This window comes from Eptesicus fuscus, chromosome 13 (assembly GCF_027574615.1).
Source record: "Eptesicus fuscus isolate TK198812 chromosome 13, DD_ASM_mEF_20220401, whole genome shotgun sequence".
Taxonomy (NCBI): domain Eukaryota; kingdom Metazoa; phylum Chordata; class Mammalia; order Chiroptera; family Vespertilionidae; genus Eptesicus; species Eptesicus fuscus.
The window spans coordinates 58,941,390-58,963,355 of NC_072485.1; the positions used below are offsets into that span (position 1 = coordinate 58,941,390).

The 21,966-nt window shown below is 37.9% G+C and overlaps 1 protein-coding gene across 1 annotated transcript in view; it reads left to right on the forward strand.

Moving 5' to 3' along the window:
* LUZP2 (leucine zipper protein 2) overlaps positions 1 to 21,966 on the forward strand; it is a 147,100-nt gene that overhangs the window by 105,803 nt on the left and 19,331 nt on the right. The window contains exons 5-6 of the mRNA XM_054725292.1: positions 11,561 to 11,635; positions 20,497 to 20,661. Coding sequence (XP_054581267.1) covers positions 11,561 to 11,635; positions 20,497 to 20,661 — 240 coding nt within the window. The remainder of the gene's footprint in view (positions 1 to 11,560; positions 11,636 to 20,496; positions 20,662 to 21,966) is intronic.

Below are 21,966 nucleotides of genomic sequence, written 5' to 3' on the forward strand. Positions count from 1 at the left end.
TTATGGGGACAGAGCTAAGCAGTCCATATGGCCCACAAAACTATCTGGCCCTTTATAGAAAAAAAAAAAAATGTTTGTGAACTCTAGTCCTATAGTAATGGATGGTACTGAAATGTTTTAATTAAAATATTTAAAGAGGGCATAGTCACATAGCTATGTTTTGTTTTTGGAGGGAGAACAATGTAGAAGAAGGAATACCAGTTGGAAGGTATGATAGGAGTCCCCAAGACCACCCCTGGATTGCATGATTTTTGAGGAAGACTCATGGGACTCAGCATTCAGTGTTATTCATGACTATGATTTTATTACAGCAAAGAGATACAAAGCAAAATCAAGTAAAGGGGAAAAGGACATGGAGCAAAGTCCAGAGGATACAGAACTCTAGATTCCAGGAGTCCAGTCTCAGTAAAGCCACACAGATATGCTTAATTTCTTTACCAACATGTTCTGACAATATGAAATGTTTTCTGCTGGAGAAGTTTGTCTGAACCTAGGAGTCTGCGGTTTTTATTAGGTTTTTATTGATTACAAAGCTCTTTGTCCCATCTCTGGGTGAACCTCACATTTCTAGGACTTCAAATTTTCCCTAGAGTTTTTCCTACTCTGTTATTGCCAAATTCTATGTCTTTTGATTCTACTTTTAAATTCAAGTGAAAATAACAAAATAAGTCTCTTGGGAAATTGGCTACAGAAATATATTTTAAAAATCTCTACAAAAATGCATTAAAATGAGTTTAATGGAAAAAATACACATTTGGAGTAGTCAGAAATTGGACAAAGTGGTATGTAAATGTTTCCATACCCGCTGTTTTCAACAAAATTCACTTCATGGAATAAAAAGTTTTTAAGGGATGTTCAGGAAAAGCATCCAGAGCAGCTGCTGTGCTTTGGCAGTGACAACATTAAACAAGTGGCTCCATCCAGCATTCAAATGGCAGCAAGATGTGCACAAATAGACGGGATCATGACATTCAAGCACATTCACACAGCAAAAAAGAAAAAAAAGTACCTATTCAAAATATTTATCACTGACTTAATTCTGACATCTACAAAATTTTGTGCTGGATTGTATTCGCCATCCCTCAGCACTCTTGTCAGTAATGTTAATAAACCATCAATTCTCATTCCTGCTGGAAGGAAGTGCAGCCACTGCCTGTCATGTCAATTAACTGCCAGGAAAGAGATTTACATGACAGACTGGAAGGGCTCCTAGAGGAGCATTCTTTGGAGTGTTAAAATGAGGACTCAAAATCCTCAATTTTCCACTAGATAGAGAGTTTTGGTAAACAGTGCTCTTCAGACACAAGTGAGGAAAAAACAACTGCTCTGGAGCAAGATAAGAAACCTGTTTTCTTAGTACACACTGTGTGGCATCAGCATCAAATGTCCTCCTTTATGCAGTCAGTTTTATTATTCATCTGCTAGGTACCTGGCACTATTCTAACAATTATCTATTCAATGGTTAGCAAAATGAAAGCCATCAGACTGCGAGTAAGCCTATTGTCTGTGAGACATTAAGAATCAAGTACATAAATGGATAGATTACAGTTGTAATCAGCAGGTATTGAATTTAGCCATATGCATTAATACAGACATGCAAATTGCTCAAATATTAAAGCACTTCTATATTAACTGGCAAATAACCATTTCCTTCATCCTGGCCCTTTTCCTATAACACTTTATCTCTCCCTGTTACTTAGCTGCCATTCAGTAGTAAATGGCTAACATTCAATGATGGCACAGTGGCTCTGCCATAACACCCTGACAACCTTGCACATCTCCACATAGGTCACAAAGGTAAGGTTAAACTGTGGTTAAACTCAAGTCTTGGCGGAACTCCCTGTTATTCCCCATGGAACATAGATGAGTAGGAGGTCTTGTTAGAAGCTGTTGTTACAAGACCGTTCCATTTCCTTATCTCACAGAAGGCTCCATGAAACAGTTTTCTATCTGCCTTCCCAATGCCAGTGAGGTGTGGCACTTTCCATTTCACACCTCCCCACCTCCTTTGGGTACAGCTATCTATAATAATAAAAGCATAATATGCTAATTAGACCAGACATCCTTCCGGAAAGTCCTTCCTTCTGGACAAATCCACAGTGGGTGGAGGCTGCAGCAGAGGCAGCAGAGGCCTCTGGCTGTGGTGGCGGGCGGGTGGGGGTCGGGCCGGGGCCAGGGCCCAGCACGAATTTTGTGCATCGGGCCTCTAGTAGGCTATAAAACCATTTTGTTCCAGTTAGAGTTGGATTCACAATGGCAGAGAGACCCACCTCTGGTGTTATCTGTCTTATGTCATCCCTGGTTTGGTATCCTCTAGTGATATCAGAGATATGGACTGCCAAAACCAGGCTGATCTTCCTTATGCCTCCGTGTCCAAAGGGATTTGGGCTCATGGTTCTTTCCTGGATGAACTTTTGGGAGTGTGGCAAACCTGCCCAGCAGCTGCCACATGCTGCTGCTTAGGGACCGCTTGACTGCCTGACACTTGTGGAGCAGGGAACTCCCAGGACCCTGCTCCAACTTTCAGGGCACAGACAGATTTCATTGGTTCATGTCCATAACATAGCAATTACTCTCTGTTTTAAATATCACAACTGGAGAAAGTAATAGAAAGAAAAAATAAAGTATTTCACAAGATAATTTAACAAGAAGGCTGGAATTCTATTTGCAGTTCAGAAATGGATCTCTATGAGAATTAGCATTTCAACTGGAATCTAAAAGGTGTGTAGGAATGGACCATGGGAATAGGGTAGCAGGAAATTTTTCATGATTTGAGGCAGAATGAACTGGTACAGTTGAAGACTCTGAAGTGTACAAGAACATACCTCATTCCATAAACCGTATGGAAGGCCAGTGAGACATTATGTAATGCACTTGGATTAAAATATCTCATGTTCTCTTCTGAAAGTGTGCCTAGGTTTTGTTTTAGACTCTCTTAAAGAAAGCTTAAAGAGACTTTATACTAGTAAATGATCACATAGTAAATATCTTAGTCTTTGCAAATTATATGGTTTCTATGGATTCTACTCAAATCCAGCATGGTTTCACAAAATAACTAGATAATACCTAAATACGTATGTACATGCATACATACATACATTAAAGGTAACTGTTCCAATAAAATTTTATTTAAAACAATAGGTAGTTTGTCAGATTTGGCCTTTGGGCTGTAGTTTGCCAGCCACTCCTTTAGTGCATGGCTGTTAATCTAAAGATGCCTGTGGTGTTAATAAGGTTTATGGACGCCTGTAGAACGCCAACATGCTTTATACAATGATCAACCTCTAGTGTTTTTGTTCTGCTCTGAGCCATAAAACAGTTGCTCTGTGATTAGCCTTGTGTAATATCTTGTCCTGTTTATATGCAGCCCAATTCTTGCAAGAACATCCCCTCAAAATGACTTTTAGAAGCCTTGGCCCTGCTCACCTTACTCTTCTCAGCTGCCTTGCTCTGTATACTGCAGCCATTTAATTCACCCCAATTCTCATCTCTGCCTCCATAGCTCAGAGCAACTACAGTGATCTGCTTGGAACACAGCGCTTTGCACCTCAGTCAGGAAACTGTTCTCTGGGTGAAAGCAGATGTAGTCATGGGTCCCACCAAGGGAGTTTCCCATACAGATTTCACAACCTGGCGTAATTAGCTCAGAGTTGTTTATGGGAGGAGGACTTGTCCAATATCAGTTACTGTGTCATGTCTACAAGCAGAAGTTTTGAATCTTTTTTTAATTTTTTTCAATTTAAACCCAATATTTAAGAAAAATTTTAAATGTAAGTATAGTTGTTATTCACACTTATGTTGGTTATATTAATTTTAGGTGCACAGCACAGTGATTTGACAGTCCTGCACCTCACAATGTGATCATGCCACTAACTCCAGTAAACATCTGTCACCATGTAAACCTATCAAAGTATTATTGACAATTGAATCTTTTCTTTTTAAATTACAAAAAAATAAACATTTCACAAAAATTTTCTTAATAAAAGTGAATATATGTATTCATAGCAACTGAAATTACAATGTTCGTTTGATTTCAGATATGACTTAATCAAGAAGTTTTCAAAGTCACCAGATTCTGTTATATATTTATTTGCTATTTTCTTTTTTCAATATTTTTTATTGATTTTTAGAATGAGGAAGGGAGAGGAATAGAGAGATAGAAACATAGATGAGAGAGAAACATCATTGATAGGTTACCTCCTGTGTGCCCTCTATTGGGGATGGAGCCCGCAACCCGGGCATGTGCCCCGACCAGGAATTAAACTGATTACCTCTTGGTTCATGTATCACATTCAACCACTGAGCCACACCAGCCAGGCTACTATTTTCTATGTTCTTGCTTTCTTCTATAGGACAGTTTGAACCTCATGTTGTTCTCTTTTATTCTAGAAATAATGCCTATTAGAGCTTAGACTTAAACATCCTCATATTATATTACCAAGAGAACGAAAAAAAATATAGTTTTTATTCACTCAGATGAAGAAGAGAGACAGCTTTCGTTCCAGGAATTATCAGCAAATATTTCCTTGCTTTCTATTTTGATGTTAATTAGATGCCTAAACCAAATTTGACTAGAGAGTTATGATACAGTAATTGTTTTAAGAAATTACATCCCTGTTTCTGGAAGTGGTTGCTGAGATCTCTCCTAAAATGTATGGCTGAGAAAGGGTATGAAGCAGTTTCTTGCAAAGTCTAGGTGTTTAGGAGAGGAGAAAGGGAATCAATATCAAGCACATAAGAAATTATCTGCAATATATTTTCTTTAAATGGCTATAAGTGCTATATGCAAATGCACATGATGGCAATATGATAGTTATAAAAATTTAAATTTGAGGAAAATTACATACGTCTACTCTTATTTCCCAATGAAAAAGGCTCATTGAACTTTCTAACTTTGATATATTGAAATTTACTTTTAATAGCAGTTACAATCAGATGTTATGCGAAGCTATTCCTATGTAATTTGAGATCTAAATTTAGGTCATCTACATATATTAGTCATTCAATTCCAAGTCTCTCAGTATAATTCCCAAGTTAATGATATTGAAATGAGCAGGTGTTGCTTCAAAAACCTGATGGCCAAAGATAATCTTGGTACTACAATTTTATATTTTTATGAGAGTGAGCAAAAGCAGGTGGGAATTATTGACTTTCTGCCTCCTTACCTCTGTGGTAAAATGGACTATAGAAGTGATGGTGGTGGTGTGATGGTCCGTGTTGTATCTCTAGAGTCTTATCAATAGCTTCTAGGTTAATGCTCCTGAGCACGACATATGATCTTCATGTATACTAATAGAGGCATTGAATTTACATAAAATACTTAATCCTATCATTATCCTTTTACAAACTGCCAAGTATAACCTATTGAATACTTGAGAACATCTTTTATGAGTTTGTTATCTCATTACATAAATAATCTTACAAAATAAAATATTCCATCTTCTAAGTAGTCTCCAAATATTTTAAATCATAAAACATCAATAAATTTTGAACATGTCATCCAATGTATGAATATTTGTTAAGTATTAATTATATGCATTCATATCTTTAGTGGTTCAGAGGACCAGCTGTGGATCTAAACTGCCTAGTCTTGAATTTGGGGTCTGTTATTTCCCAGACATCACCTTGAGTGAGATATTTAATAAATATATGTCTCAGTTTCCTCATTTTAAAGGGGTACCAAATATAGTTATATATACCCAAATTTATATTATTGTTATAATTATTATCACAGTACTATTTTACTGTCATACTCTGTATATTATCAAACAAAATGGAAGAAAAGCAATGATGAGTTTTAGAAAATATGTAAATATAACTTCTAATATGTTTTCACATTAGAACAACCATGGGTTATTTTTGAATAAAGACTACAAAGTATTTTATAATACCACCTACTCATCTACTAGTATTTTATAATGTTGAAATCTGAAACTAAAATGTAGAGTTTCTAATGTATTCTCCCCACACCCCACTGGAACATCTCATAACTCACCATCTATATTTTTGCATTATTGGCTGGAACACAGCTGTATGTTCTTATTTGTTCCAAAACATAGAGTAAGAACCATATTATTAATTATAAAGTAGAAAGGCTATGGTATAAAACCTCTAACAACTTCTGGCCTTGTTTTGCTGATGTTACCTAAAGCTTATTGTAATGTCAGTTGTTATATCCAGGACACTTACAGACTCAACTTTTAGTTCTCTACTGACCTGTCCCCAGTAAACGAGTCACAACAGTGTTTTAAGTTTGTTTATTATAACTCAGCAGTGGCCAAAACACTTGGAGGGAAGGCTCTGTTCTGAATTTCCTACTTAGAGTCTGTATACATATTTTCCTAATCTGGCCTGAGGTGGGACAATTTCCAGTCTAAGCTTTCTAAGCAGATGGCCATGCTGGAAAAGAGTCTGGCTAGACATTGTTATGCTGATACCTGTGGTGCTTCTTTTTCCTGTTTTATCAGAAGATGAAATAGCTGAGACTTTAGTAAGATTGCAATAGACCGTGCTGGGTCCTTATATCTTCTCAATGTAGCCCCATATAGTGAGGTGTTTAATTTTTTAAATGTCAATTACTCGTTATGTGTAAGGCTAATTATTAAGACTCAATAGTGACAAAATAATGTTCTAGTCTCTTGTATCTTGGTGCCTAAGTTGTGTATCCCTCACTTGTATTTCAATTAATCTTCTAGAGCAGGTGAGAAAGAATGATTGTACATGCCCGAGGAGGAAGGTGAATCTTGTGACCTGCTCATACTCCTTCCTGTGTCTTGGCAGAGAAACACATGTGCATTTACACATTAGTGTATCTTAGGTGTTTTACTTGGTTTAAAATGAACCATGATTTTGGATTATATTGTATTGGCTCCTAAAAAATGGTTTTCTGAATTGAATTATAAAATCTGTTTGTTATAATTTTTTATTAGAACCGTTGCTTGCAGCAACCCTGCACCATCTGTGTCTCTGGTATGTTTACTGACTTTGATAATAGAATGTGGAAGCCAACAACATTTCTTTTTATACCTGGCTGCCACAAGTCTTGGGACAAATGTTCAGCTCAGCCAAGACAAAAGATAAAACTGTATGACCGCCCTTTGTTCTCACTGCCCCTCATCTCCTTCACATACAACTCACAAGACATGTGTTTTCCATAGACCTCATTTGTTTTATTTATGTTAAAGATTTTAATATGTTTAGTGTTAAAATTGTGTTAAATCCTTTTTAACAGAGGTAAGGAATAAATATTTTCATATTCTGTAAACCTTAGGAAAATTCGCCAGAAAAATTAAAAGGATAGTAGGATGTTATTACTTAGAGGGGAGGGGATAGGGAAGAATTAAAATAAATTGTGTGGATACATTTTCAGAAATATTGACTCACAAGCCTAATGTATGAATAATGAATTAGAACCTTTTAGATTTAGCCAGTTTTGTAGAATGATTCATTGAAATTCAGATAAAATTTAATTGCATAAAATTAGGTCCTGTCTAGTTGCTTCATGAATATACATTCTTGTTTCTTAAAACAAATTTTTAAAAAAGAGCCCTAGCCAGTTTTGCTTAGTAGTTAGTGTCCACTCATGGATTGAAAGGTCACGGGTTCAATTGTGGTCAAGGGCACATACATTAGTTGCAGGCTTGATCCCCAGTGCCAATCAGAGAGTGTGTGGGAGGCAAGCAATTGCTGTGTCTCTGTCACATACATGTTTCTCTCTGTCTCTAATCTCCCCTTCCACTCTCTAAAAATCAATGGGAAAAATATCCTTGGGTGAGGATTTACAAAAAAAAATAAATAAATAAATAAATAAAATTAAAAGTTTTTGCATTAAATACAGCACTGTCATCCTTTGTAGTCTAGCTCAAATTAAGGTAGATTTTTGAGACAAATAGCCATCAACATCTCCAGAAACAATAGATTGGATGGTGATCTAAACCAGGCCCAGTGTTTTGTGGGCTATAAAAACTTGAAGCTTTCTAGCTCCATATTTCCCCCCAAAAGTAAATTAAGAATTATGATATGAACTTTAGCTTCTAAACATGTGATAGAGTGCAGATGATAAAATGTACATCTATGAAAATTAAATTTGCTTTTTGGTGTTACTTTAATCAGAAGATACTGTGACATCTCATTCCACACTGAGGAGCCACTTTCTAGTTCTCTGTTCCAGCTTAAACACACCTTTAAATTATCAGTTAAAATCTCATACTGTGTTTTTCACTTTACATGATTTCTATTCATTGTATATTGTCAACCTATTATACAGATAATGTTACCTAGTCTCAGAAAAATTAATCACTGAATATATATTTATTCAATGATTGAATGTGAATGAAAGCTACTCTAGAAACATGATAAGCTTCTAAGTAACCCAATTCTTTTCTTCACAGGAGTTAAATTGAAAAACCAGATAAGCTTTAAATAAAATTCACTCTGGTAAAGTACCCTGTCTTTCACAGGTCTTCTGATGGTTTAATAACCATAGAACTGTTCTTGTTTTATATAGTTTTGTAACTATTGCACATGAATTAACCCAGTACCTAATTAGTTGAAAACTAGGACCACAGTATAATGATTTGGGTCAAAATATGCAACACCTGTCATTGTTTTTCTTTCTTTATTTTTTTAACCTTCTGTCTCCTAAGATCTCTTGGCTATATTTTACCGCATTCAATGAATAATTAGAATTGATAAATACAGACAGCCCTCGGGTTAAGTCAGACTCGACGTATGTTGTTTCGTGGTTACATCGCCATCTCCCATTTATTTATAAAAAAAAAAAGTTCCATCATTTCGACGTATGTACATATGTGCTTTATGTTTTTTTATTATTTACTTGCCACAAGTAAAGGTCATGAATTGTTGTCTTTCTTTTACATTTTTTTTTTTTTTACTGTTTCACTTCATTACTGCTGTGTACATGCTCCATGTGAGTGATGTAGGTGCTTATGTAGGTGGATTCCAACTTACGGCGAAAATCGTGTTACATCGCGCCATAGGAACAGATCTTTGATGTAACCCAAGGACCTACTGTACTTGAAATCTTGGAAGTGATGGTAATATAGCTTTCAAAAGCACATTTATTGCTTCCATTGGAATTCATTCTATCTGTCTTGATACAAGTTCACTGGTTACTATATTACTGTACATCCTTAAGTCATTCTTTAGTAGGACTCGCCTAATCTGGATGACAGGATTTGGGCTGAAACCCACACAAGGAGGGAGAAGGATGGGGCCAGGAGGGCTTGTACCTATGCAGACCCCCTCTGGACTGCATGAAGTTCCCTAGCAACTGTTGCCCAGGAATGGCAAGTGGTACTGAGGCTGGTGTAGATGGGCTTACCCCTTCCCCTGAGATCTAAGACGAACTTGCCCACAACCACTGCTCTACTGAAGCCCACCCACTGCCCATCTCAACTGTCCTTAACTCCTGCCCTAAGCCAAGGAGCTGGAGAGAGATATAAGGGCCATTCATCCCCTTCCTTATTTGGGGCTCAGACACATGGACAGAAGGTGGCTTAGGTAGGTATGCGCTGCTGCTGCCAGAGACTGTCACAATGTGAGTCCTGTGGTTGATGGTTGAGAATGTAGATGGGCTGGAGGCAGCAGTGACTCAGGGTAGGCAGAATGGTCTGAGCCTGGGGATGAGGATCTGAGAATCTGGGACTGAGGCCCATGATCCTAAAGGGGGGTATGAGTGGGGTTCAGAACAGAGGGCTCAGAGCTTATGGGATTCACCCACTTTTAGGTGTCCCCCTATTGGAAGTGCTCTCTCCCTCTCCTCTCTTTGTCTCTTTAAAATTCAGAATGGGTTTATTTTTAGGCATTAGTGTATGCATTTATAAGTGCACATGTGATGTATTTTATGTATAAGTATCAAGTAGCTGTTTAAGGACAAGTGTTGACCAGAAAATTATGTCCTGTAAGAGTAAAGTATGGAGAATAACACAGATCAATTTAGGAAACAAAAACTAAACATAGATACAAAAAATGGATATAGGTTTTTATAATCAAGAAAGTATCCTCACCATCTCCTTCCTCCTAGGTGGTCACCATAGGGCAAAAAACTTTAAACAAGGACAGAACCTCAGGGTTCTGCTTCCCAGACTGTGAGGGAGAGGAGAGATGAGCAACAGACAAATGGGCACTTTGATAGCTGGCTATAGCCTTGCTGTAAGCCCACGGCATTATCGCACCCAGTGTTGTGATGAACTGGTAACTGAAGAAAGGATGAGCCTCCTGCTGCTGACTTCTCCCTGGCAAACTCAATCCCCTTGCCTCACAAGAGCATCAGAAATATCCTTCGTTCCTTTCCACTCTGGATTATTTTCATTGGCTAAATGTAAGAGGCAAAGTCTAATGGTAAAGAGAGGTTCTGAGCCATGAGGGGAGGCAGGCTCTTTGGCAGGTCCTTTGTGAGCCTTATAAGTACGTGAAGCACATCATTTCTTTTTGTATTATTATTATTTTTTATTACTAGAGGTCCAATGCACGAAATTCGTGAAAGGGGCAGGGTGCCCGCTGCCAAAGCAGGCGCCTCTGACTCTGCCCCCACCCACCGCGGTGGCTGGGGAACTCTGCCACCTCTGCCTCCTCTGCCTTCCCCCGCCCCACCCCACCCCGCTCCCCCTCCTCCCCCCGTCCTCCCGCCGGCACGGCTTCATCCAGAAGGTGGTCCGGAAGGATGTCCAAAAGAACATCCAGTCTAATTAGCATATTATGCTTTTATTATTATAGATTGTATTAACTTCCACACAAACTACTGAAAACCTACTTTTGCCCCACCCTGTATAGCTAGAAATTGGTAGAGGCAGGATTTTAAAACACATCTGCTTAAGTCTGAGGCTGTTGCTCTTTTCTTTCAATAGGACTGTTATGGATTTGAAAAGGTACAGAGATATGGTGGGATAGAGAAGTGTATTGGACTAAAACTCAATAATAAAAAGAGTGGATACTGTTGTATTAGTCTTCTCAGGCTGCCATAACAAAATACTACTGAATGGGTGGCTTACACAACAGAAATTTATTTTCTCAGTTCTGGGGGCTAGGTGTCTGAGATCAAAGTGCAGACAGATTCAGTTTCTTCTGAGAGCTCTTCCTGACTTGTAGCAGGTGTCTTCCCATTGTGTCCTATATGTCCTTTATTCTGAATCAGCATGGAGAAAGAGAGCTATCTCTGGTGTCTCTTCCTTATAAGGACACCAGTTCTTTAGGATTAGGGGCCCACTTTTTTTTTTTTAACCTCCCTAGAGGCCCTGTCTCCTAATATAATCACATGGCTGAGAGTTAGACCTTTAACATATGAATTTTGGGGGACATAATTCAGTTTATATCAACTAGAAGTATACTGTTGGATTTATATCACAAGTTATCTTCAGAGACTTGAGGTAAAACTTTTCCAATTTAGTGGATATTCATGTAGAATACATTTTCTCAACTTAGCCAAATGAATTTTCAAAGATAATTATTTAAAATTGTATGGCAGTGAATGACAAATGCTCAAAGTGAAGGAGAAATTATAAAATTTGCTGTAAGTACTAGCCTTTCTTTCATTTTGCAGGCCCAACAGCTTACTGATCTGGAACAAAAATTAGCTGTGGCCAGAAATGCACTGGAGAAAGCAGCTCTTGACCGGGTATGTGTATATCCATGAACCATCACGACTTTGGTTTTAGCAGACAAAGCCAGGGCATGTACATTGCTTCCCTTGATTTATTAATACAATTTCAGGTGCTGTTCATGTAAGATGGTTATAGAATTTACGAATGCTGGATATTCCCATTGGAACTCAATTTTTTCCTTGTTTTTGTTGCTACAGTAAATTGACTCAAGGTTCAGGCTCTGTGAGTTCCTGGCTTTATTTTCCTCCTTACTGGTATATTTGTTCCATAACACCATAAATAAACATGCTTTCAAGCACCAATAGAGATGACATGTATTAACTCTGAATTAATGAAGCTATAAAGCCAATGGAAGTAGTTATTGATGTTTTTCATTCTAGAAATCTTAAATCAGAGTTCTGGAGCTCTTTACATAAACTGAGTTAACCATGAAGTCAGTTTATATACAGACAATGCAAGGGTGGGTGACAGTCCATCTTTATAACAGCTTTATCTACATATCTATATATATAAAAGCCTAAGTAACTGAATGACCGGTAGACCAGTCGCTATACTGCACACTGACCACCAAGGAACAGACGCTTAACACACAGGATCAGACTGGGTTCCCTCCTGTCTGAATCAGGCCTGTGGGGATCAGGCTTGTGAGGATGGGGCTGAAACTGGCTATCCAACATCCCCCAAGGGGTCCTGGATTGCAAGAGGGCAGAGGCTAGGCTGAGGGACTCCCCGCGTCCCACCCACCCCCACCATGCATGGATTCATTGAAACATATTTTGCATACCATAAAAAAAAAAAACACTTGAAGTTCATAGTTGTGCTACCATCACCACTATTTACAAAAGATTTTCTTTATCTCTTTTTACCTCATCTATTTATTTTATATCAATCTCTCATTGTGTTACAATTGTGTATGCTCAGGATAAACCACAACTCCCATTCCATGTCTACCTTTGCCTTTCAATAGTCTTCATGTGAGTCATGCATGGGCAATAGGGAATTGGTACTTGGAAAGACAAATATAATATGAAGGAATTGCTTATGTAATTCAGAATTACTTTTCTGCTGTTATAGTTATAGTTGGTGAAATTTCACTCTCTTTTCTCATTTTTAAATTAACTTTACAAGATTTGGGAAAGTAAATATCTCTTTCCTTTAGTTCACTTACATATTGTATATATTAACATGTATTGTATAGTATATATACATTAGACACATTGTTTATAAATTATTTATATATGTTAAATATATGCAATGCATGTGATTGTGTATATTAAAATTTTCATATATAGTACATTTTATTAAATAATATAAATATTAATTATATGTAAAAAATATATATTGTATAATTAAAAAATGATGCCTTTTAACATTTAATTCATATTGTTATTTACCTGACATTTCTTATGTTTGTCTATGCAGTTCTCTTTATAACCCTGCAATTTATAAAATAAGTTTTCTTTTAGAAAGTATTCTGTCTGCTATAAAGAGCTTTCTGTTTTTGTGATTGCACCTTAGCAACAATTTTATTTAGAAAAATAAGCAAGTAAGGTGATTGCACTCATAGATTAATTTTGCAATAATATACTGCATATGTTTAGCAACTTTGTAAAGGGAGGAGATTATCTCCTAATCACCAATTTGAACCATGAGTATTTTAATATAGAATAGAGGATGTGGAACAATTGAGTCTCATTTTTAAATTCTTCTGATATAACCTTCTTGTTATGCAGTAGCTATAAAGAACTAGGCTAAAATTTTACCTCCCAGGCCCTTGGGTCTCCATTTTCTTCACTTACTTATGACCAAAACTTCTTCAAAGCTAACACAGCTAACTTTTTAAACCAAATATCTAGAAAGTGTCATAGTACAGGAATTTGTAAGGACATTTGTTGAATTCTAATGATTTTTTTCTTCTTATGGTTTAGATCTTTTGGAAAAATGTGCCTTTTGAATGAATAACTAAATATTTTAACAATGTCACTCCTTTGTGATGGTCATATTTTATATTGGTTTATCCAAAACTTAATATAATATTTAATGGTTTTAGGGAAGCCTACCTGCTATTTTGTAGACTAGATCAAATATGATTCATCTTACCAAGATTGCAGATTTATGAGAATTTTTTTAATTTATGAAAAAATAAGCTTATACCAATTTATGCTAATCTCTGACCATATCCAACTCATGCTACATAATATTACTTTTTTAAAAGGGAAATGACTATAGTATTGCTAGAATCATAAAATCAAAGGAATGTATAATCCTCAAGTTCAACTAGACAATCTTTTTTAAAAAATTATTTCTCTGTTATCCCTACCGTGATCTCTGCAATGTGCCTTAAGTCTGAAAAACACGTTGAATTCCCATGGTTCTGTGCAGCTCAGCTTTCTCTGAGATTTTAACAACTCTGACTGTCACTGTCAGAATGATTGTTATTACATTAAATATCTTCCCTGATTTGATTTCAGGTCATCCATTTAGCCAGTCAATGCTAAATATGTTTGAAATGCCTCTTGTGTGACTACCATGTGCTAGGTGCTATGGAAAACGGAAAGCATTTATGATACATGGTCTGAGGTTCCAAGTCTCTCACTATTTTGTTGGGCATGAACAATTAGAAAATAATTGTATGCAGAGCCACAAGGTCATAAAGGCACCAAGAATGGGAATGAATATGTATATTTTAAGTACATGTGGGTTGGATGGGCTGGTGTGGCCATATAATACTTCATGAGAAAATCATAATTTGGCCTGTTACAGAGCTTGGAGTTAATGCAGAGTTTTCTCCTCCCTCCTCTTACTCATTCTATGATTTTCTCCTCCCATTTCTAACTCCCCCCACCCCACCACCGCCACCATAACTATGTACCTGTGCCACACTCCTGATTCAGGATGAGAGACTATATATTACAGTGTTTAAGTAAAAGTCTCCAGTGTCCATCTATGAGCAAGTCATAATTTTTCCATTGAATGACTATGTTTGAATCCCCCAAACTCTTTTTTTGTTGTTAATCCTCACCTGAGGATATTTTTCCATTTTTAGAGAGAGTGGGAGGGAGAGACAGAGAGAGAGAGAGAAACATCAGTGTGAGAGAGACACATCGATTGGTTGCCTCCTGCACACCCCAACCAGGACCAGGGATTGAGCCTGCAACTGAGGCATGTGCCTTTCACCAGAATCAAAGCCTGGACCCTTCATTCTGCAGGTCAACTTTCTATCCACTGAGCCAAATTGGCGAGGCATCCCCAAGCTCTTTATGCTTCACTGTAACATGAAATAATAATGAAACTTACTTTATAAGGGTGATGAGAAAATTATATGTCTCAAAAAAGCAACATACTGAGAAGAATTCTTGGCACCTGGAAAAGACTCAGTAAGCATATTAATTATTATTATTAGTGAATGAGATCACAGAGACTACCTCTCTGTGATAGCAATTTCTCTCTTTAACCTTCAGCATCTGGTCACACCTTTTGCTATAGTGAACTATAAAAGCATTTCACATTACTGGAGGTTAATTTCAACAAATTTAATGTAAGATATGTGTGAGGCTCATAAACTGTAGTTATAAAGTCAGGTAGAAATAGTAGTTCACTTCAAAATGAATAAAAACTTCAGTTTAATGAGATTGTTCTTCCCCTCTCTCCATCATCTTTATATCTTTACCTGCGGCTTTTTTTTTATTCTCTTCAGGTGTCTGGCTTCTAAGAATATTATATCTAGTCTTCAAATAACCTTCACTACCTTATAAATATTATGAAAACAACATTTCACACTTCAACTTGGTTCTCATCACATATTTAGTGAAAGAAGTCTCAGTTTACTACCACAACATAAACAATAATAACCTCAAAATCTAAGAACCAACCTTGGTTTCTCAAACAATCAATTATTTATTTGGCAATATCTTATCTTATGAATTACATTTAGCCTCAGCTACTAGAATGTAAAAACAACTTTATGGCTTGGAAATCTACCTCTCAAATTTTCATATGGAAAGAAAAGTTTCTATTACATGTAATCATCACAAAATTTATCTTAGGAAAGCATGTATAATTACATCCATATTACAGATGACACAGTTAGGTGACATACATGCACTCCTGGGACTAATTAGGAAAAAACCAAGAAATATTTTTGCCACAGTATTTCTGGCACATAACAGGACCATGATAGGTACTTAATGATTGAATAGATAAATGAAGATTTAACTTCATAAATTAATAAACATGCTATATATCCTACATACAAAGACCTGGAGAGACCTCGAGCAGAGAGCCTAAAATATTAAAGGACCTTTCAGAATTCACAGAGCTGATTTCACAGCAGAAATAACATTAAAGAAAAGCCTTTGGATTCACAGCCCCTCATGATCTTTCCAAATCGGTCTCCCCGCTCTCTGGTTCCAGGGTGCATCACCCAGGAATCACAGCAGCCAAGTCACTGCAGATCGGCAGCTCCTGTGTTGAGCATCTGCCCCCTGGTGGTCAGGGCACGTCATATGTACTGGCTGGTCAAATGGTTGGATGGTCACTTAGCCTTTTATATATATATAGATTTTTCTCATGCAAAATGGCACCCTCTTATATCCTCTGGAAGGTTTTATTTATTCATGTAACAAATATTTAAGTTAGAAACTGGTGATGCTGCTGAAAAGGTACTGACACTGAAAGAAATTACGTTCTAATAGAAGTAGATAAATAATAAACACATAAACAATAAGATCATTTGCAGTGGTAACAAGGGCTACATAGGCCATAATTTAAGAACAGTGATAGAGACTCTAAAGGAGTGTTCCTTGAAAGGGTGATCAGGGACTGTATTTCAAAGCAGATAATATATAAACTGAGATATGAATTTTAATTGGAATTTCCTGCATAGCTATTTGAAAAAAGGGTTCTGCAAGCAGAGGCAACAGCAAATATAAAGGCTCTAAGATGCAAATGAGCTTGGAATGTTTGATGAGCTATAAATAAAGGACATTGTTAAAAGCAGGTCCTTATGAAGGAGTTTGCATTTTACTAGAAAGTGGAAAAAAATGGTTTGGTGTGGGAATAGACAGGGCAAAAACAAGACTTACCTTCAGAGGGAACAGGTTGTAAGATCTAGGACAAGGTATACATTACATGGTTTGCATCATATGTCTTAGGTGACATCTTGTTTCAGTGAACTTCAAAGTGAACAGTAGCTTGTAGTTTCAAAACCGACTATGGCTGGCAGCAGGAATGAAAATGTAATCATGTGATATAAAATCATTGTCTGGGTCCTGCTGATGGAACTGGGTCAAGCCAAACCTGAGGTGTGTCCGTGGTAACAGGCTCTATTAACTAGATTAAGTGGAAAACTAGGTTTTGTTTTGTGTATGTTTTTCAGAAGATAACTGGATTAGGGCAGGGTTGCTCACAGCAATCTGCTGTCTGTGGCAGAAAAAAAAAAATCTATAATGTACTCAAGCACTGGAGCCAGAATCTAAGGTAGGGGTCAAAGTTACAGGCTTGGGGTTCAAAAATGAGATAAAATATAAAGCTAAGAGATTAAGAATAGGTTGAAACATAAAAGATAGCTTACTACTGTGGCTATGAAAGTTGAGGAGTTGGAGGTTACCTCTGAGTGATGATGTTTCTATTATCTGCGATGATCCTGACAATGTCAGGAGAGCTGTGGAAACAAAGAAGATGATTGTATCAAAGTTCAGACAATTAAAAATGGACATGTAAGACCCATCCCCAGTTGTTGTTTTATTGGAAAATTTGTCTTGCCTAAACAATGTTTATTGAAAATCGATGTTTGAAAATATTAACTTAATGCTGTTTGTTATTTATTTTCAGCATCTAATTTCAGCCACCACTCTGGATTATGTCTATTATGAAAACACCAGAGGCCCAGTGCACGAAATTCGTGCACTCGGGGTTGGGGGCCGGGGGGGGCTCAGCCCAGCCTGTGCCCTCTTACAGTCCAGGAGATGTCCTACTGGAGGGGGCCTAAGCTGGCAGTCAGACATCCTTAGTACTGCTGCGGAAGTGTGAGAGGCTCCCGCCACCACTGCTGCTGCGCTTGCCAGCCTTGAACCCGGCTCAGGCCTTTCTTCCCACTAGGGGAAGCTCCTGTGTTGAGCCTTCTTGTGGTCAGTGTGTGTCATAGAGCCATTCGGTCATTAGCCTTTTATTATATAGGACATACCTTAAGCCTGTTACAAATCCAAAGCTGAGATGTAGAATGGCTTTAGAGGAGCCAAGATATGAACACAGTGAATACAGTAACCACCGTTACTTTCTGCATGATTTAAACATTAAATCTCTACATTTCAAAGCCACATTAGCTTTGAGTCCTAGCCAAGGCTTGCCTGACCCGGTCACATTAACACTGTTTCTATGGTCCCACTAAAAGATGCAACACAGAGAACATATTTAAACTAGAGGCCCAGTGCATGATTGAATCATGCACGTTATAGGGGGGGAGCTGGGTGCCTGTCCGCTGGTGCACCAGGCCTTTCAGAAGCCTCTGGCGGGGTGGAGGCTTCTGAAAGGCCTGGTGCCTGAGCGGACAGGCACCCAGCTTCCACGCTTTTGTTTTCTATCTTGGGGGAGCTGGGTGCCTGTCCGCCGGTACCCCAGGCCTTTCAGAATCCTCCGCCCGCCAGAGGCTTCTGAAAGGCCTGGTGCTGGAGTGGACAGGCACCCAGCTCCCCCGCTTTTGATGGTCCGCGGTGGGACGTGAGCTCGTTGCCCCAGGGGCCCCTTCTGTGCCGCAGCACAGCCATGGCGCAGACACTGAGCTCGTGCCTCCGCTGGCGACGCGAGCTCAGCATCCCGCCGGCCCAATCGGCCACCCTGGCCACCCCGAGTCCCGCCCCCGCCCCCGCGCCTCCTGGCCAATCGCGGGCATAGCAAAGGTACGGTCAATTTGCATATTTGTCTATGATTAGGTAGGATGGTTCAGTGTCACCTGGGATATCTCACTCCTGACACAACACCCAATACCTTGATCTCCTCTTCTGTAGTGAGAGATGGGAAGGGTCAGCCTGGATTATAACAAGAAATAATAGGAGAAGAAAACTGAACTATTACATTTATTTTTATTGATATAACTTGTTAATTTTCTTTCCTAACACACAAAAATAATGTTTTCACCTAAGTTTTTAAGTCATTTATTAAAAAAAAACACTTTTTGTTGAGTCCCTTTAATATGTCAGGGATTGTGTTATGATGTGCCACAACAGTTCTGAACAAAATAGGCAACTTATACATGTGTGTTTATACATATAAATTAAAAATGAGAAATTAGCAATCAATTATATAAAGGAAACAACGGGATCAATTATAGAAATCAATGGGGTGGAGGAAGGGCAACACTCTAGAAACTCAGACTAGCAGTTAAAAGGGGCCACTTTGAGTATAAGGTCATCATTCAGCTTAGCCCCCTCCTGTCCGCTTGACAATGCTTCTCCATTCTAGTTCTTATCAGATTCTCATTTGGTCTTAGACAAATTCATAGGGCAAGAGTAATGAGAAGAAAATGCATCTCTTATATCTTTCCTGTTATTCCTCTTATTGCTTCTTTTTCAAAATTTCTTGCCGTGACCAAAGAGAGAGATTTCTTAAACTGCCATTCTAGCAATTGGCACTCACAACTTAAAGATAAATATTATCATATATCACATATGAGTAGAAAGCAGAGAGGTAGGCATTGGGAAGGATCTAATTCATAGCCACTGCTTTTAAGAAATTGATCACGAAGGCTTTATGGGAGACAAGAAATAGGGGAGGGTGCTCTGTGAAAGTGTTTCTGGTATAGTATATGAAAGGCAATAGTTTTGTTGGGTGTAAATGGCCTTGACAGGTAGAAAAAACAAACTGTGCTGCTTCACTGATCTATGAAGGCACTGAAAGGCTAATCTCCATGTTTGCCAGCTTATCCTGGAGGCTCAGCCTCAGTAACTAATCTCTCTCTTCACCTCTCTTGGCCTGAAGGCCATATCTCATGTCTTGAGATTGGTGTTTCTTTGACATTGTCTTATTAGGGTCTGTATCCACACCCCAAAGTACCCTTCAGTTACCATGAGATTTCCCAACAGTTGGATGTCTCCCTTCATTTTGGCACCTGAGGATCTCTCTGTCGTTGTACTCAGCTTTATGTTCTTTTTTAACTTATAAGTATGTAAAAATATTTTCAGAAGTGGGTCCTGGGGATTCATCTCTACCTCAGATGATGGTCTATGTACGTTCAGTCTGCCTGGTGATATAAAGCGAAAATAAACAGTCTGAACACTTTGAACTTTCTTTTCTTCACAGTAAAATCATAATTCATAGTGCCAGTTTCACAGATGTTTGAAAGCATAAAATTATTTTTTGCATGTGAAAGTTGAAAGTGCTTGGAGGATTGTGATATCCTATGCTAATATCAGAAAGTATTAATATTATTTACAGTCAAAGAAAATTAACTTCTACTTCTGAACAAGGCCCAAGGGAAATAAAGATTTTATTGGAAACAAATTCATTTTTCCCAATATGTGAGGAAATTGAGTCGCTAATACAGGCTAATCTGAGAAACACAGAGGCCTACATTGCCAGGGGGAGGATTTGTAATAAAGGTGGCTGGTCCTACTAGGAAGAAGGCAGGTTTCTAAGAGCATTTTCTACTTCAGAGTGCCCCAGAGTGTATTTTCTTCAACAAATATATTCAGCAAACTACCTTGATTGAAATCATGCCAGTTCAAGGGAAAAAAGGGAGATATGTCTCTGAATTTCAGTGCTCAAAATATATCATAAAACACATTCACTCCTAAAAACAAACAGACTGAGTATGCATAAAACAGGGTATCATGTGATTCTGGTTCTGTAAAATTTGTGATCTCTTTTTTTTTTTTTGTAGGAGTCACAACTGAAAGCACTGAAACAGACTGTACAACTCTGCCTGTCATCTGTTTTTCGTGATCAACCACCCCCTTTGAGTCTAATCAGGTCAGATCCAACTCAGATGTCAATTCCACCCAGTCCCATTGATGTCAAGATTCTAGATGCAAAGACAAAAAGCAAGGTACACTTTATTTGTGCTTTGGAAAGTAAAACCAATGAACTTGTATGCATATATGCATAAATCGTGGGCACGGACAATGGGGTAGTGAGTGCCTGGGGGATGAGGGGAGGCTGGAAGAGATTAATTGAAGAAAAAGGAGGACCTATGTAATACTTTCAACAATAAAGATTTTAAGGAAGCTTTCCCTTTATGCACTTTGGAGGATTTTAAAAAATAATAATAATACAAAGTAAAATAAAGTAATGTACTGTGGGGTCATCAGTGTGGATCTAAGTAAAACATAAAAATGATGTAAATGGATGATAATAACCCAATTTGTAACTCTGTATAGTCACATGGTGAAGGCTCTTTACTAGAGAGCCAGTTGACTCTTAGGCAGGATGATCTAATTGTAAAATAATAATAATTATCATTATTTATAACAATTATTTTTCTAAATTAACATTCCAAAATAATTATTATGTTACAGTTAGTTGAAAGAAAGTGTCTTGTATTATATTCCAATATATACCAGAAGTTTAATATGGGAAATATTTTTTTCCTATTGTATAACTATCATTCTTTCAAAAGTGGATACATTTTTTTTTATTAAGACAGTTCTCAACACTGCCTGCACATTAGACTCACTTGGGATACTTGTTAAAAAAAAAAATCCTGACACTTGGGACTAAACCCAGACCTACTAAATCAAATTCTTTGTGGTTGGGCTGCAATCATTAGTGTTTTTTAAAAGCTTCCCAGGAGGTTTTTGAGACCTACTGACAAGCAATTTTTTCTCCAAGTCCCCACCACACTACATCACATGGGGAACGGGCTTTTGGTTTCAATCGTCAGAACCTGCAATTTGCAGGCTGTGCATTTAAATAAATCCTGACAATCTGAAGTAGTGGAGAAAGGGTTTCCAGTATATATTTACTTGAAAGTGCTGGCTCTCTTATCATTTGCCTTAGGCTCTCTCACTGTTAAAAAGAATGTTACAGATACCAGTGATGGGGGAAATGAGACATTTTGGGAGGGCTAGCAATCTGAATCTGTGCCAGTAACCTAATGCACATTCTTGCTAGCTTATAGTCTAGTCACTGTCCTTTCTTTAATTATCTGGTCTTGCAAGACCTGTTTACCTAAATACAACTCCTATTTTAGGGAGGCCATAAACCATTAACAATACACAACCCCCAGATGGGGTTATCAGTGCTGGCGCCAGGCCAGGATTTTAGGTGTGGTCTCACGGTCCCCATCCCAACACACAAGGCTTTTTGCAAAGTCTGAGAAAGGTCTAGAAGTCCCATCCCATATTTGGGGGAC